Source organism: Apostichopus japonicus, chromosome 16 (assembly GCF_037975245.1).
Source record: "Apostichopus japonicus isolate 1M-3 chromosome 16, ASM3797524v1, whole genome shotgun sequence".
NCBI classification, from domain to species: Eukaryota; Metazoa; Echinodermata; class Holothuroidea; order Aspidochirotida; family Stichopodidae; genus Apostichopus; species Apostichopus japonicus.
In genome coordinates this window covers 26374516-26393260 of record NC_092576.1, presented here as the reverse complement: position 1 = coordinate 26393260, position 18745 = coordinate 26374516, and the positions used below count along the sequence as shown (strand labels likewise).

At 39.0% G+C, this 18745-nt stretch overlaps 1 protein-coding gene across 4 annotated transcripts; it reads right to left on the bottom strand.

Annotated features, from left to right (window-relative positions):
* Positions 1-1063: 1063 nt before the first annotated feature.
* On the bottom strand, positions 1064-18117 carry LOC139982098 (uncharacterized). 4 transcript variants are annotated; one of them, XM_071994644.1, is made up of 6 exons: positions 16385-18117; positions 13334-15574; positions 5625-6714; positions 4193-4270; positions 3649-3744; positions 1064-2443 (listed from the first exon to the last, which is right to left on the bottom strand). In XM_071994644.1, the coding sequence occupies exon 6, from the start codon at positions 2387-2389 to the stop codon at positions 1466-1468; it is 924 nt and encodes a 307-aa protein (XP_071850745.1). In that variant the 5' UTR covers positions 2390-2443; positions 3649-3744; positions 4193-4270; positions 5625-6714; positions 13334-15574; positions 16385-18117; the 3' UTR covers positions 1064-1465. The 4 variants fall into 4 exon arrangements, with proteins under 4 accessions (XP_071850745.1, XP_071850744.1, XP_071850742.1 ...); XM_071994643.1 differs by having other exon boundaries at positions 13334-18117; XM_071994641.1 differs by lacking the exons at positions 13334-15574; positions 16385-18117 and adding an exon at positions 7934-12385 and having other exon boundaries at positions 5625-6994.
* Positions 18118-18745: the final 628 nt, after the last annotated feature.

Here is an 18745-nt window from a genome sequence, read left to right as displayed (position 1 = left end):
ATTGTTAATAGTTGAATAACATTTCAACTCATCATTAGTGAATACATAAAAAGAGAATGTTTCATTTTGTTGTACATAACTCTTAGCATTATAAGCAAGGTGACCTTAGAAACAATAACAGGGTTCATAGTTGAATAACATTTCAACTGATCATTGATGAAAGACTAATCATTACAATGGATAGTATACGAAGCCCAACATAATCCAATGAAACAAAAAGTTAATGAGATCATAAAAAAGCAAATACATGGAATTCAATATGTAATATTGCATAGGTGAAAGGCATACAGTTGAAAAGTTTTCTGGGTATTTATCTTTAAAAATTAAAATGCACCATTACCAAGGTAAGTACTATGAAAAATTAAAAAAAATTATAGTAGGCCTATATATTTTTTATTATGAATAACTTTATTTTTCAAGGTTCTCTTTCTAACTTTGGCAGTAAATTTTTTGCTCAAATATGCAAAAATATTTATTAACAAGCTGCTGATAAAATTAATTGGCAAGTTTGTAGTCCTCGGCTTTCAAACATTATTGCACTTTCTTGTAAAGCAAACGAAGCATAACTGATAAAAACGTGATTAGTTTACCACCAAATTTTGCTGTTACAAAAGATATACAGTAATCCAAATTAAAAGAAATAAGCTTAATTAAGAAGAAAATGCTGAACTTAAACAATACAAAATTTAAAACCTAGAAGCATGGCTCTTCAACATTTCTTCTTTTGAGGGGGCTTCAGTTGGTGCAATATTTTTTGTAGGCGCTGCTGGCACAGGGTCAATTGTTCTTGTCCGTCTTCGATATACAACCCCTTTCATTAAATCTTTGACATAATCATAGTTCTTGGCTTCATACCTCGCCTTCAGCACCCAACTCTTCGTCATTTTTGTAAATACCTTCTTGTATTGTACTTCCCCTCGTGCGGATGAGCCTTTGTGAGGCTTCTTCACAACGGCCTTTGCCCGTCCAACATTCTGGTTGTGGTCAATTGCAGCTAACTTCAGCGAGCTGTCATTGATGAATAACCGAACTCTAATGTCCTTCAAAAGTCGCTTAGCCAGGGCTACCTTCTTCAGTGCCTCGTGGGCAGATGATCCTGCCTTGAGCCATATTTTCTTTCTCTGCTGCAGATCTGTCAGTGGATCATGGCCACATTTCTGAAATAGTGGTAAGTTTGGATCATCTGACCACTCATGCTGTCCTAGTACATGGTAGACCACAGATGACCACATCTGCACCAACAGCTCCTGGTCCTTGTTGCAAGCCCTGGCACAAAACCACAGATGGTTGATAATGGATTTGATCCAAGGTTCCAATTCTTCATTTCCCTTTTTCTTTGCCGCTTTGCGCAATTTCCTTTTGATATTTTTCGCTAGGTGAAATATATCAAAATTATGTTTTACAGAACTGTACTTAGTACGCATTAATTTTATTATTCCTGTGTGACGGTCAGTAGCAAATCTTTTTACATTAAGTTTATAGTCATTAAGGACTCTATCCATACACCTCTGGAAGCCACTGCTTCCATTCTTTGAGATGCCCCAGTCTCTGAAACTTGCACCAGTTCCATGTCTACCACCTTCTCTGAACTGACATCCATCAAAGAGTAGCTACAATACTTGGCTGAAAACCCTGGCGAATCACAACGCCCATCACCAATAAGATCAGTTGGGGATCCTTTCAATTGGTCAACCACTGCCTTTTGATGTGCATCCCAGTAACTGTTAATCTCTGGGATGAGGTACATCTTCTGAAGGTCATAAAATGTAGTGGCAGAAAAGAACTGCAAATTTAAAAATTTCATGAATTGAGCAACTCTTTCATATGTCAGTCCAGAGAACATGGTAGCCGCAGAACATAGGAGGTTACCAATGGGCATCCTACCATCTAAGGGCTGGGAGGTCCACTTCAACACAACATGGCCAGAAGTACACTTCAATGTTGCAAGCAAACCTGACCCAACAACTTGCTTTTCTATATCTGTAACACTACTTGAACATTGGGAACATTGAATATGATAACAAAGCTGTTCTATGTTCGCCTCAAATACTATATACTTTTGTTCCTCTACAGCCTTTGTTGCAAAGGAGTCAGTGATTGAAAAGATGGGTAGGTCTGCGTCCGGTTCATAGTGTGGATCTCGCTTTTCATCATCCTGGCATCCTTTATCGCTGCCATCACTGTTGTCCTCACCTTGTTCAATTTTAAGGGGGGACTTGTGTTTCAAGGACCTCTGTGGTGGCAATGTCTCTTGCTGCTGTGGGGTCTCCTGGTGTGGAGCCATTCCCTCAGAGGACACATCCGCTGATAACAAGCTGTATGGGTGGTCCAATTCCACTGTACAAGTATGGTGGGTTTTGACTTGTGGTACACCAGCTTGGCATCCCATCTCTGTAACGTCAGTATATGTCTGAGTTCATGCGCAAACACTGGAAAGGGCATCCTGTACAAGAATAAATAAAAGAGCATAAACACTCGAGTTAGACTAACATAAGATAAACATTGATTTAAATCTGCCAAAAAGAAACAAAATTTCATACATTAAAAATGATAAAGGTAGGCCTTAGAATTAAGCTTGAAAAAATGAGAAAAGAGTAAAAGGGTTTGAAAAATTCTCATGCATGTATTCCAAAACCTGCTTGTAAAGAACAAATTCTCTGGTCCATAACTGACTGCTATCTAATTTCAAGGATTGAACTGTACCAAAAATATTGGTACAACATTTAAGGCAGTCACATATCTACTAATTTATTTTGACACCCAGTTTTACTATGTGAGTGCAAAACTGTATTTTGACTTAATGTAATGTAAAAACATAGGAAAGAAATGAGAAAATTTTAAATTGTCTTTTCAACCGATTTGCATTTAGAAATGTGCAGTGCTCTACCTTTACAGTACTTGTTTATAGGGGCAACCTGCCTGCCCTCATTTGTTTTCCCCCCATCCCTCAGAATTTGTTTTATGTATATACTTAAAAAAAATACCTTGCAACAACCTTAACAAAAATAAGGAAAAAAGAAGTTTTCCTGTTTGGTACATGAATGGCCCTTAGGCTATCATAATAAAAGTGTACGTTTGGAGTAACTCTACCTTCTAAAAAAATTCCTACCTTCTCAAAGACATTTTCTTTAAACCAAAAAAATAAGTACATTTTACAGTGTGCAAAAAAGCATACTAAATTTTTAAGTTGGTTACAAAAAAAAATTGCCTACGTACCCACATTTTTCAACCGACTGGGCTACTCCATGCTTACAATATTTTAAGGATGACCTTATTATTTATGGTTTCTTTCTGAGATTTAAAACGAGCTCAGAGATTAACTAGCGAGCCTAGTGGGTAGATCCACGGGAGACTTTCCCACTTACAGCCCATGAAAATATAATCTGAAATTGTGAATTCATAACCAGTATTAAATGCGGTGACATTTTTTTTTTGAGCGCTTTACAAAACTTTGGAAATTATCACCCTTAGATGATTTTCTGGATCCACTATTGGAGGGCCCCTTTTTGAAATCGAGTTGAGGGCTGTTGTGTTTATTTTAATTTTTCAGTGACATTCCCTACTTTATTTCAAACTTGAGAATCTTATTAGGGGTGCAAACAATACACCCATAGTGTAAATCTCAGAACAAGTACAAGCCAAACTTACAGGTATGAATTGCTGAGTGATCCGTGTTACAGCAGTTGTGGGTGTGACAGCAGGGGAAAGAACCTCAGCAGGTGGATCCATCAGACTGGAAACTCCCTGTTGATAAGAGAATTAAAACAACATTTAGTTTCAATACAAAATCACTAACTAATGAAACCTCAATTCCAGGAACAAGTATGAAATTTCCATTAACTGCAGTCAAAGTAATAAATTGTTAATATATTGTTGAATTTTCATGTGTGTCAGCTTAAAGTGCTATGTAGAAATGTTTCAAGAGGGTGATAAAATCTGAGAAGTTTTTTAATTTTGAAATATGATAACAATAGTTTTGTTTGAATTTAACCACTTTTAAACATCGAATGATTACAGCATAATCAATTTTTATATTTGATTAATCAGCTAATACTTAGTTTTTTGGAAGAATTAGCTCTGGTGACCATTTGTTTTCAATTTTGTATACATGTGCCCCCCCCCCCAAAAAAAAAAATCAGTCTGATTATGGTACTGCAGTAACTTTGACATAAAACAAAAGAAATTCTAATACCTTAGGTTAACAGTGTAATGGCTGACACAGTTTCTTTGAAGGTGGCTGATCCTTTGCTGTCAAAAGTTGATTGATTTCCTACAAAAAAGTATGAAAACATAAACATTAGAAAAATTTCCTGGAAAAAAAACATGAAACATATGGTAAAGTAGGAGCAGTTTATGGGTTACAAATTATGGGAGAAGTATGAGGAGAAGGAAGACGACATAAAAAATGGTCCACAAACTTCTATAAGGGAAAAAAATTCAATACTTGGCTTGAAGACAGTTAATCGAGGAGCGACTGAGGGAACGCAACAAAGGTGGCTGTGTATATAAGAATTTTGTGCACATTACATCCACGGCAGCTGCACAGTGGATATAAAAATTTGGTGCACATTAAATCCACGGCACCGATATTTTTACTCTAATTTTAAGATTACCAACAGAGAGAGCATGAATTCTTAACATGTTAGTATTAGTTATACTAGCTCTCAATTCACATCAAAATTAATTTTAAATGATATTTAATAGCAAACTTTGAAGCCTTTGTTGTTGCCAAAAGCACTGGTCGATCATCTCCGTGGATATATCATTATATCCACGGCTGTTGTAACTAGTGTACCACCTCCAGGGAGGGGGGGGGGCAGAGGGGGAACGTCGCCCCAATAAAGCTCGTGTTTTTTTTTTTATTGTAAGCCAAATTTTGTGAAATCATAATGTGCCGTGAACCCACGGCCATCGAAGATAAGCGATGGACTGGGGATACCCTTGAACCACCTACATGGACATTGCTCATTTTTAACTTGGGGAACAAACACAGTCAACTATTCCAACACCTCCCTAAGAGAGCTACCCATATTTATGGACGATATTTCTAGTAAATATCTTACATTATCCTCAGATACAGTAGCATGATCCCACCCCTGCTCAATTATAATACACCCTTCACAGGAAATGATCCCAAAAAGTAAACTCTTTTCACCTGTGGTACATTACACAATCAAAAACTTAGACAAACTTGTATTAACAATGCTTAAAGTTGTACATCAGACAACATAAGATAAGCCCTTGTTAAGTTTTCAATGATTTTCTTTGATTTGTTTTCACACCTTTCAATTGAAAGAATCAATGTAGGCCTATTGTACTACTAGTGCCATGTGAAGCTGTGCACTGTACTATACTACTAACAGAATTAATGTAGGCCTATTGTACTAGTGCCATGAGAAGCTATGCACTGTACTAAGTTACTGTTATCTTTGCGTTAATATTAGAATTATATCGGGGTATTATTTTCATGAATACGTGACGATATGCAAAACAAATGATTTTTTCTACATTAATTCATATATAAATATCCAACTTTTAACCCCACATCATTCACAAATCGGCGGCCTGATGTTGTACTCCGATGTACTGCGCGATATAAACAAACGACTTTCGTTAGGCCTCACCTGTTTCGCTGATCTTTTCAGAAGGCGCAGTGCTCGACCGTGGCCTTCTTTCGGGCGACGATGGACGAAAATGGTTGGAAAGGAGCCGGGTTTTAAGTTCTTTCTCGGTTTAGTTCCCATTAGTCTTGCTTTAACGTCCTCGCAAACAACTTTGTATTTGTGGAACGTAAAGTTGTCCACGGTATGGCCAGTCCCGATCTGATGTAGCCATTTCTGGGAAAGTTCTCTCTTCTCCGTTTTTCCGTCAGGAATAACAAAAAATCGCTTCCCCTTAGATTTTCCAGCACCATTACGATTTGTACAACCATAAGCTTGGCATTCCGGCATAATTTAAACTTTTTTTCGAACTTGAGAAACTTTTTCCTAACTTTCTTTCACCATTGTCAACACACAATCTGCATATGAATGTACTGTGTGAGTGATTGGTTTCTGAGAAACGAAGTGAATCTACTACGTCACTAAATTGAGGGCGGGTGTACAAAATGGCGCGCCCCATACATTTGATTATAGTAGCGAAAAAATGTTTTCAAAAATCGAACAAAATATGATATTACAGTTTATAAATAAACTAAGGCGTGTATAGTGTTTATAATATATCTTTCCATCATAAGGGTTAAGGAAATGTTGTGGGTTTGTGTCTCCTTTAACAGAAGTCGCCATAGTGCTGACCAGACTTCCAGCCTTCACCATCAACTTGATATCATCCCGGTTTCCTTCAATTTTAACAAAGCGAATTACAGCTTGAAATCCCCTGTGTATGAATATTTCCTCGCCTGTTTCAGTGAAATCTTTGAGGGGAATTCTTTCATCAAGCCAGAATTGAAGTGTTTTAAAGTTAATTGCTGCAAAATCTCCAGCACTATTCATTATTCTATACCACCAGCTATTTTGAGGAAATGCCAACTTTCCTACACTAGGACTAGGAAATCTATAAATGAGGTATCCTCGCCGTGATTTGGAGTCTGTCTTCAAGCCACAGGAAGCTGCAAACTCTTCAAAGATTTTCCGTTGAACTGCTATATGGAGTGTAACTTCACTGTTTGTTTTTCTTACCGATGTCAAGCTTTCTTTAACAGACATTAGTAGCTGGCTTTTGAAAAAAGTCAATATGTAGCCATTAACAAATTCTTGTGGGGTACTGACAATTTTGTCTGCTGCTGCTCGCCACTCATCAAATTTTTTATCCCATCCCCGATGGTGGACAAACAGTTCCTCTTTATTATTCACTAAACGAGAGTGTAGCACTTGTAACTTGAAAAATTGTTTAGTTGACCAGGTTTTTCTGGCCTCAGTATTACATCCACTGTTGGTCCACGGTCAAGCTTCCTGTAGTCAACTTTTGGAGTCTTCCTTAGCTCCATAAATATTGCCTACAAAGTCAAATGAAAAATACATGGTCAGATCTTTGGATGGAGGGCGAGATTTGTTATCTGGAGTATGGAGTACAGTACGCAGTCAGAAAAAAGCGACTAAATAGCATCGTAGTGTACTGGGGTGGTTAAACTTATAACCGCTGGATCAGTAGAGGCCTACACTCTCATGCATAATCACATGGAGTACCATATGGTGGTTATAGCCTAAATCTGGCCCCAGTACTCTAGTATACCAATGACCAGTGGTAATGGATGTAACACGCATGACTTACGTCATGTGTAATGCGCTATATAAAACTGATCAGTATTATCATTATGTGGGGTTCCCAGTTCGAGCCCATGTAGCTAAAAGATTAAGTGTTGTCTAGTTATTCAGCCTTCAACCTGTAGCATACTGTAGCTCATGATAATCAAGCGTAAACCAATGTCACAGGGGCGGCGTCAGGATTTGCCAGACTAGGGGGACCGAGGCCCCCGGCTGGGGACGTGGCAGGTCCAGAAAAGCCCCCCGTGGCGCTGCCACTTTGTATCACTATCCCCATACTACCCATATCCCATTCTGCATTACCCACTCTTGATACAATCTCATTATCAGCCTAGCCTAGCTAATTACTACTAATCCAGGCTGGCTATAGGCTAGGCTATTATAATCATTACCACTGTTTGTACACACACTGACACAGTAATCATTAACACTGTCAGTACACACAGTGTAGGCTACCACTGGTACTATTCAACATGTAAACACGGCATGCTTGTGCAAGTTCACAGTTCATCGCTAAATATATTCACCCCTATGTACATAGTGGACTATGCGTAAGCCTTGCATTGTGTGCAGAGAGATATGCCTATGAACAAATGTAGTCGAATATAGTCATAAATTTAAGTCATTTCTCGACCTTTTATTCCCCAAATATTGATTTCATATGAACTTACCGACTTAATTCCTCCTTATAAAACACAATCTGGTAGAAACATGGATGGATTTGCAGCGGAATCTGAGGAAAAAGTTCTGCCGTTCGTAGGTTTATAATATCGATTCCACACACTAAACGTTGCAAAGTAGATACCTTGAGTTGTCGAAATTCTTACAAAGCTTGTCATTGGATGTTAGAAACGACAGCCTTTAATATTGACCAATCATATTGAATTTAACATTGACCGAACGGTAATCTTGTCATCTTCAAGGATCCGAAGGGACGAAATTGATACTTTTATGTTAAAGGGGTGTACGCCCTCACTAATGCAAGGACTTTCAAAATGACTTTGAAATACAATTTAGTGTGCATTAACAGATAGGTCTGAAACAGATAGGTCTGAATCCAGAATACAAATGCCTTCTCTTTAACTGAAATGTGACGGCCCTGAATAGAGTTATGCAGGCTAAGAAAAGGGACTGTAGGTGCACGTTTCTTGTCGAAAAGCGTCCAACTGTGATTCTCTTCCATCACGAAGCTGATATAGTTTGAGCCTTAAAAAGAGGGGGACAAAATGCAAATTGCGAGGTTATTTTAAAATGAGATAGTTATGATTATGGCGATTCGCTAGCCTGTCTTGTTGCAAATTGCGTCTATTTTGTGACAGTTTCTTGAAATTCGACACTTCCTGAATTAAAGCATCCTCTTCTGTGCATCTTCTCCTTTGTGTTTGCTTCAAAGGATTGATTTCTTCTTCCTAGTACTCGTTGTCAATGACAACGTTTTCAGTCAATGTGATTTCCGAGGAATCTCGACTGCGAAGGGTGAACAAGATTTACTTCATGAGAAGTTGACAGATCGGTGAGTAGAGTTCCGCTCGAAGGACAATGCAAATCCAATATATCAGTTCTCGAAAGTCTTCCAACAAGCGAACTTCTGCGAGAAGACAAAACAGGCACATGACAAACCACGATTTTTTCTTCTTTAAATTGCGAGGTTATTTTAAAATGAGATAATTATGATTATAATTAAATGTAAAACTAATGTACCTCTTGTCAGACTTATAATAATTAATGGCCATTACAAGACACCGTATGGCGCTTCGCTAGCCTGTCTCGTTGCACACTGCGTCTCTTAACTTTAAAAAAATTCCTTCACGTCGTTGTCTATTTTGTTACATAGTGTCTTGAAATTCGACACTTCCTGAATGAAAGCATCCTCTTCTGTGCATCTTCTCGTTTGTCTGCTTCAAAGGATTGATTTCTGCTTCCTAGTTTCAGTCAATGTGATTTCCGAGGAATCTCGACTGCGAAGGGTGAAGAACATTTACTGCATGAGCAGTTGACAGATCGGTGATAGAGTTCCGCTCGAAGGACAATGCAAATCGATTTTTTTTTCCCAACAAGCGAATTTCTGCGAGAAGACGAAACAGGCACATGACAAACCACGAGTTTTCTTTCTTATAGTACTTACGGAAGTACTTTTTGCCGTCCTTCACGAAGTGGCAAAAGCCATTGTGTACCACCATGCCATGCCGTTCAAGTCTTCGTCAGAAGCAACACACCGCTCACGATTCTCCAGCTTCTCTCCAGGTACTGCATCATCGTTTCTCCCGAGAAAACCTTAAGTGAAGATACAAACAATGGAAGGCTCCAATCGCTTGATATTAAACAAGAGTTTGTTAGGTTTCTAAACCCGTACATGCTCTTCTCTCTGTATCTTAACAACTGAATCCAGGTCGATATAGTTGGCTCAGACTGATCAGTTGAATCAGCTCTGCTATGGGACATGGATTTGGGAAACAATAGCATAGTACAGATGTTCCTTCTTGCCATCTTTCCATGCCACTGAACCCGTTGCATCCCAGTGCAATGGCACTGTCTTTGCGAGCTCATGGCAGAGGCGAACCCCAGCGTCCGTAAAGGAGACTATATAGCTCGGAGAGGCAGAGCCATCGACACATACTCCGGTGAGGTTTCCGCTAGCCAATGTATGCTCGTCAAGTTTTCGAGACGTTCCGTGTGCAAACGCGATGGACAATGGCTAATCCACAATTCATTTAGCAGCGTTTACCGTTCATCGGGACGCTGTGATGTCTCATCTGTTTCGTGTTTGACCCGGCCTGTATAACACCATGCACTTTAGGTTACTGGCCATCGAGAGTCTTGCCGAAACGGTCCATGTCGGTCGTTGAGAGCAATATGCGTAAGCATTTAATATGTTATCGGAAACAGTCTTGCTGCCCTTCTTGGAAACACGGTGTCTCTTGAACATCAAGGTACAGAATAGGTTTGATTGCCGGAGCCCTATAAAAATTTTTACCCATTGTAAAGATAATTGTGTACCCTTTTGCCTGCTTGTCCTTTTGCCTGCTTTTGCCTGTTTTTCCAATCGTTTTCGTCAATCGAAACATATTTGCCATATACCTGGCAAGCATTTAACGAGTAAAGCGTTTCCAGACTGATTGGGACATGCCCAGACTCGTCTTCCTGGCCAATCGTCTTTTCAAGCACCTCGGCGTTATCAAGTGTCTTTACTTGCGGTTTTTCAGTAGTACCGTTTACTCTGTTGTCCGCAGTTTTACCTTCCGACAGTGGAACATTCTCCTCTTCCAACTTAGGTATTTCTTCGTCTTTCTCCGTGAACCATGTTGTGTCACTGCTCTCAGACGAAAGCTCATAGAAGAGAATTACGTCATTCACCGCTATGTCTGCGATCGCTTCGTCGTTATGACGGACCACTCCGTTGCACCTAAACGTATAGATATAGTAATGACCGCTCCTGCAATCTTCGTCTTGGTATCCGACCGCAGATACCAGTTTATAATGATATCCTGCGTAACATGCATGGGAAAAATTCAATTGAGAGTCTGCAATCTCCAGCGATATTAAAGAAGTTACAGAAACTTTGCTCTTTCGTCCACCTGCCCTGGTACGATTTCCATTTAGAACAAGACATGGAGGAAGTTTGTGAATTTCATAGCTGTATGCTCCTTTCACCTGGTTACATTCATCGCACAATACTTCCTCTCGAACCCCGTCTTGAAATACAGCGCTAACATTTCTCTCAGCCTCTGTGCTATCTGTGTGAGAGCATAGGAAGTGACTGCTGTCGCCTCTCTGAGTTGCCACAATTCAAAGAAGAGATTATTTCAGAATGAAAAGTCCTTGTCATGAGTGGTGTGTTACTTTCGACATTTCCCCTTTGAATGGCATCACTAACGCAGCGTGCGAAAAAACTCACTGGCATCCTGCTGAATCGAAATATTGGTCAAAGGACCACGGTCTTCTTTAGCAATCGCCTTTATTGCGTGCCTAACTATTACGTCGCCTAATGTCCTCTTCTAATTCAAAAAGGAACCGCCTGATTCCGTCAGCAAATGTGCCAATCGTCGGGGAAGGTGTTCTTCAATATCTGTCCAGTGTCTGTAATTTTAATAGCCTAGATGATATCTGCAAACCAACATGAGTTACCACTGTTACATATTCCACGACCTATCATCGGAAGACATCTGTGCACGTTAAATTTTAGCGTTCTACATGGTCTGTGGTATCAGGAGAAGTGGATAATCTCACGCACCTGAAATAGAACCAGATCATTAGTCTCTTCTTCTGACTGTCTATCGTTACATATCCGGTTAGTAGCGGCGCTTTCGTCGTACCGTTCTGTACCCTTAATTGACACGTCTTCTTTGTTGATATATCTTCTTTGTCATCGTTATAGCACTTTTTGAGCATGCAATCTCTCATGTACTTCTTATACAGGCTAAAGCTCAGATGTGACAGTTTTCTTCGGCGTATTCGTCTTCAGGAGTAAAACAGCAACTTCATACCAAAGTTGGTTTGATGATTATGAACTTTTAATTGGAGATATTTCCAAAAAGTTAAAAAGGCCTCCTGTGACCGTCTTGCCCCATGGGGGGGGGGTAAGACGGACCCAATTGCGGGGATAGACGGACTATACTACAAGTTTTCTTGTTCATTATGGCATTAATAAAGATGCCAAGTGGACAGGTAAAGTGGTACAGTTTCAGCCTGTATCTCCTCTCTTTGTTGGTGGCCCATAGTTTGACTGCATCCAAAAATGGATAGTTCTCTTGAGCTGGACCAGCAATGGTGATTCTCATGAGACATTCTAGTGTGTCCTCTCTCATTTTGTTCCTGTGATCAGTTTTCACCATTTTCATTTTAATGAAGTCCCTTGGTCACAGTCAGCTGTGTGTGGAGGGATAGTTTTGTATATTTTGGCCAGTACTGAGAGGTTAGGAAACATAGACAAGTGTTCTTTGGCACAAAAAGCATTTCAAATTTACCTATTGAAGCCATTACATCATCTTGAATCTGTCAATTGGTAATTGGTTTTCGTGGAGTGCGAACGTGTTTTCGGCTGCTCTCCACTTTTCGTTCACCACACACTTTGTGTTTTTTACGTTGGCCTTTCAATAGTTTGTAGTTTGTTTAGTGTAGTTTTGGCTTTGGTAGGTGCGTGGCTTGCCACACCCCTAGCTGTCATGGCAGTTCGCCGTGACAGCAAAATCGTATTGTTGAGTTTTTCGGGCGAGGTTAAGGTCGTCCCCGGACAAGTTTTTTAGTTTTGCGTTCTGTTGGTTTAAAGGTCCCTGGAGAGGTTGACGCGCTCCAGCGTAAACCTCTCCGGGGTATGAATTGTTTTGATGTAAGATTCACCTCGGAGGCTGTCCGCGTCCGAGGCGTCCATGTGTTGGAGGGAGTTGAGGGAGTGAAGGTCCGGAAGTGCTTTTTACGTGACCCGCCATGAAGGTCCGGAGGTGACCGGATACGAGGAGCCGGAATTCCTTGATTTATATCGAACGATTTATCAAAAGCGCTTTTGCAAGAAGTCCGAAAGGGTGTCCCTGTTTTGCCCTCGGAGCAGACAAGGTCAATTTTGCTGCCATTATTCGAAGGGACCCTATAAAAAATGTAAAAGAAAAGTCATTGTTTAGCATAGGCCTAAGCCTGCTGAAATTCTATGGGGGTGGTACATGCAGTTGGCAAGTACATTTGAAGTGGTGAACACTGACTACTAGCAGGACTGCATCAGAATATTTTTCCCCACAATTTGTTTTACAGTACCGGTACTCATAATCCACAATCATGCATTTGATTTGATAGGCCTGGGGGAAGGGGAGTATAGCCCTGTTTTACTTGTAGGCAATTATGATAAATAACAACATGTCCAAATAAAACGTAGACCTTCATATCCTTCCAAATTTCATATACAGTGAAGACTAAGCATAGAATACTATGACCTAACATAGCATAGGCTAAATTTAGGCCCAGGTCTAACCTAAGAATCTTACCATTGTTGCATACATGGGCTTCGAGCAGAGCCTTGGACATATCAAGCCTCTGTCATATCTTTTCTTTTGAGAAGATTCAGGCGAAGAAATCTCCCCTACCTTTTTCAACCAGAATGCAAAATGCATTGAGGTTTCGATGACTTCAATGCACTAGACTTCTGCTTGTTAGTATAACCAGAACTAGCTGTTACAATAACACTATGGCATGCTAACACAGGTCAGTCTGTACGTGGTTATACACACCTCCATCAAAAACAGTAGGGTTCTTGTACTCAATTTTATGAATCCGCACACCAAGTATTACAAACCAAACCAAATCTCTAATAACTTCGCACATTAAGGTTGCAGAGGAGTCTACTTATGGACAATTTAGATTGGAATATGCCCACAACTTCAAAGAATCAACTTGAAAGAAGCTAATACAGGTAACTGGAGGTCAACCTGAGGTCAAAGGTCACCCAAATGCAGGTCTACTATTGTATTACAATAGCTTAACTCCCAACCTTAATGGACATTTGGTTCTCAAGTTATTGCAAAAATACTAGTTTTTGACCCCTGATTGACCTTTGTTGACATTGGATCACATGACTTATGTTTTGAAACAATCCCTTACCCCATTCACAACTAGTCCCAAAATATCAACCTTGTCACACCCTGTCAATGGTAGTTTCACAAATTATTGAGAAAAACTAGGCCAACATTACAGCCAACTCCATGGAGTGAAAGCAAATCTCAAGTTCACAGGTGCTTGACCTAGTTTCTCCTTGGCAACTGGCCAAGAAATGTTTTGAAATTCGTGGTACCTGTGCAACTTACATCCAACCAGAACTACCAATGATCTACAAATATTTTCTAGAGAAGGCATGCTTCGCCATTCAAGTGCACTATTCCATCGAAATCACATCAACTCTTTAGCAAAATATCCATACGGGTGAGTCACAAGTGTTGAAGTAGCTCTAGCACTTTTATATATCTATGGTCTGCAAGCAAGCCTTGGAAGACACTGTACATGTATGTAGATATGTACATAGCAATTCAGGACTTCTAGCGACACACTTAAGTCAATGGGGATATTGTCGCGAGTTCAGATTCAAATCTACGGATGCCCGTACGATCATTTTCAATTGTCAGTAGGCTCTCCTTTTCTTATGAGGCGAATCGCCCATGTCATATACTTATAGGCTGGACGATGGGAGATACCGTATGTTATGTAAAGGTTTTAACAAGTTGACCCCTGGTGACCCTAAATGACCTTCGATATCCACCAAAAACGATAGGCTTTTTGTACTTAATGTGGTCAACCTATATACCAGCAATGAAATCAATCCAAGCTTTGCTTCTTGAGATATCATGTTTACAAGCTTTTCACTATTTGACCCCTGGTGACCCCAAGTGACCTTTGACCTACACCAAAAACAATAGGCTTCTTGTACTCAATAAGATACTCCTATGTACCAAATATGAGAACTGTCCAAGCTTCCCTTCTTGAGATATCGTGTTTACAAGCTGGGCGTCACAAACGCACACACACACACACACACATACATACACACACACATACACACACGCATGATTGCAAAGGTTACGATTATCATCGAAACCAAAAATGCTGTCGATTTTGTTGTAGGCAATTTAACATACAGTGCTTTTTCTGTCCCGATCAGCTGCAATAAAATGATAACAATGAATTTAAATTAAAAGCTCCCAATGTCATAAAAGACATACTGTGCTGTCCTTTGTCATCAGTCAGTTACACAGCTATCACTAAATATGAAAGAAACCCAAATCTTGAGTTATAATAATTCAAGAATTCATGTGAACCAATGCGATATCTTCTGATCTGCAAGAAAAATTCCTCTGATAACACCAAAATTATAACAGAAAAACAAATAAATTTCATGTTTAGCAAGGATGCCTCACTGTTAATTATGTTTCAATTAAAAGGAATACTTTGGCATTTTTTATCCGACCTATTATTGCCAGCCAAATGGCATGTAGTTCTTCTGCGTCATGATTTACCTAAATGCAGCTCTCTAAATGTGCAGTACAGTAGAACTGATATTAAATTTGAACCAAATAATTGTTTATACAATTCTTTCAAGAAAATAAAGTCACACACACAAGCAGGGCTATACACCATTATAGAAAATTGAAAGAAAAATCACCTTTTAATCCATAGTTAATGCCTCTTGTACTTCAAGGTACCCCGAGTAGGTGTCATCTGGAAATTCTGCCCTGATTCGCATGACACAGCAAGAAGGTAAGACTTTCCTTTTTCCTAAGGGTTGACCTCTGCTTGCCCACAAATTTATCTGTCAATAAGCCATGCGTCTTTTCTGCCTGTTGAAATAAAAGGAAAACAATCATATTTAACATATTGAATAGGATTATTTTAGGATTCCATTGCTTTTATGTTGCATTGAGCTTGGCTGTTGGAAAAGTGCTCAACTGAGCTGTTGCAGCTTCAAAATTGGATACATTCTATGCACCACATTTCGAAGATCTTCAAAGTGGAGATCCATGGGCTAAATGTGTCTTGAATGAAGAAAACTTGAAAATGTAAAGCAGTATTTGATAGAGTGCAACGGTGTAAATGCTGTGTTGATTTACTGCGCATATTCGTTAAACTCTTCCAAAACCTGCAGAACTGAAAGCATGCAGGGTACATAGATTGAATAGCCTTTTACATTTTTTTATTAACTAAGAAACTCATTAATCATGTCAATCATACAAAAATTTATAAGAAATGGTTTATTTTATGAAGAAACTCAGTTTTCACTTCCTATTACAAATTTCATTTCATCTCAATATACGGTACATTGTATGTCATACAAACGTTTACAGATATGAAATTGAGTATAAAGAGAAAGGAAGTGATCTAAAAACCTGAAAGGCTTATCGAGTAGAGCCACTCCCTAAAGAAGGAAAATAATGAAGTTATCAGTGTTAACGATATAAACAAAGAAAGATTTCTAAAAAGTATTATGGATCAATAATCACTTATGTAAACCTCGCTTAATTGACGTTTAAAGGAACGTGGTGACTGAGAATAATTTTTCAAAATTAAAAGCAAGATAGACAGCAACATGAAAGTAGTGTAGGGTTGCCTACTTTTAATTGTTAAAAAGCAATTATTAAGATAAACCTCACCTGTTCTTCATTTGAGCCCGGGCTGCAAGTGGCAGTTTCTTTTTGTGTCGAATAAATTGTTGGAAAGCAAGCTCCAAAACTTATGTCTGCAAGCCAAAAATAATATAAAACATAAGCCAAAAAATATGTTTGCTTTTACGAAATATGACCAATGAAACAGTGAATTCGAGGTTAGAAGTTCGTTTCTTCGAGGTACGCTTCAAGTTGTTTATCGTTTTTGGTTTCGATGATAATCGTAACCTTTGCAATCATGCGTGTATGTATGTGTGTGTGTGTGTGTGTGCGTTTGTGACGCCCAGCTTGTAAACACGATATCTCAAGAAGGGAAGCTTGGACAGTTCTCATATTTGGTACATAGGAGTATCTTATTGAGTACAAGAAGCCTATTGTTTTTGGTGTAGGTCAAAGGTCACTTGGGGTCACCAGGGGTCAAATAGTGAAAAGCTTGTAAACATGATATCTCAAGAAGCAAAGCTTGGATTGATTTCATTTCTGGTATATAGGTTGACCACATTAAGTACAAAAAGCCTATCGTTTTTGGTGGATATCGAAGGTCATTTAGGGTCACCAGGGGTCAACTTGTTAAAACCTTTTCATAATATACGGTATCTCCCATCGTCCAGCCTATAAGTATATGACATGGGCGATTCGCCTCATAAGAAAAGGAGAGCCTACTGACAATTGAAAATGATCGTACGGGCATCCGTAGATTTGAATCTGAACTCGCGACAATATCCCCATTGACTTAAGTGTGTCGCTAGAAGTCCTGAATTGCTATGTACATATCTACATACATGTACAGTGTCTTCCAAGGCTTGCTTGCAGACCATAGATATATAAAAGTGCTAGAGCTACTTCAACACTTGTGACTCATCCGTATGGATATTTTGCTAAAGAGTTGATGTGATTTCGATGGAATAGTGCACTTGAATGGCGAAGCATGCCTTCTCTAGAAAATATTTGTAGATCATTGGTAGTTCTGGTTGGATGTAAGTTGCACAGGTACCACGAATTTCAAAACATTTCTTGGCCAGCTGCCAAGGAGAAACTAGGTCAAGCACCTGTGAACTTGAGATTTGCTTTCACTCCATGGAGTTGGCTGTAATGTTGGCCTAGTTTTTCTCAATAATTTGTGAAACTACCATTGACAGGGTGTGACAAGGTTGATATTTTGGGACTAGTTGTGAATGGGGTAAGGGATTGTTTCAAAACATAACAGTCATGTGATCCAATGTCAACAAAGGTCAATCAGGGGTCAAAAACTAGTATTTTTGCAATAACTAGAGAACCAAATGTCCATTAAGGTTGGGAGTTAAGCTATTGTAATACAATAGTAGACCTGCATTTGGGTGACCTTTGACCTCAGGTTGACCTCCAGTGACCTGTATTAGCTTCTTTCAAGTTGATTCTTTGAAGTTTTGTGGGCATATTCCAATCTAAATTGTCCATAAGTAGACTCCTCTGCAACCTTAATGTGCGAAGTTATTAGAGATTTGGTTTGGTTTGTAATACTTGGTGTGCGGATTCATAAAATTGAGTACAAGAACCCTACTGTTTTTGATGGAGGTGTGTATAACCACGTACAGACTGACCTGTGTTAGCATGCCATAGTGTTATTGTAACAGCTAGTTCTGGTTATACTAACAAGCAGAAGTCTAGTGCATTGAAGTCATCGAAACCTCAATGCATTTTGCATTCTGGTTTTTCTTCGCGGAACTGATGACGATCTTATCGAGAGTAAGAGTATTTGTTTTCCACCGTATTCTATTCTTTTCAAGCAGTGAAACAAATTATATCGATGGAAAAAGCACAAATACAAATATTCTAATTTACAAGGAAGTAAATACGCAATTATATTCATAAAAAAAACAATGGTTACAAAGATTATTTGTCTTCTATAAGTTGGCAACAGAAAAGGTATGAAAAAACAAAATGATCAAATATGGCGGCTCCCATAAGCCTCAAACTTTGGATCATATCTGGAAAATGATTGTATTTCGTGGAAAATAATGTTCATTTTTAGAATCTGCAAATATTTCTGCTCTAGAATAACTTAAATAATTCTGTGGGCTTATTACAGTCCGCTGGATAGACTGAGTTATGGTTAAGACAAGATCGGGGAATAAATACAGTCTTTATTGTACATTACTATATGTTGATTTAATAGTTTTAATGGTAAGTTCGAAAGAATCGATACACTGTCTTCAAATATATAATAGTTGTTTGAATAAATCGAATTACTTGTGGTTCATTGTTTATTATTAAATGACCGATTTTGTGGATTTGGCAGGCCTATGGTATAGGTAGAGTATAGCGAAACATATACAGTGCATATTGTAGGCTACACCTACAGTAAATGAG

Bases quoted from the DNA above. Each gene is read 5' to 3' on its own strand.
- LOC139982098 (XM_071994643.1), bottom strand. From the start codon at position 2,389: ATGGGATGCCAAGCTGGTGTACCACAAGTCAAAACCCACCATACTTGT.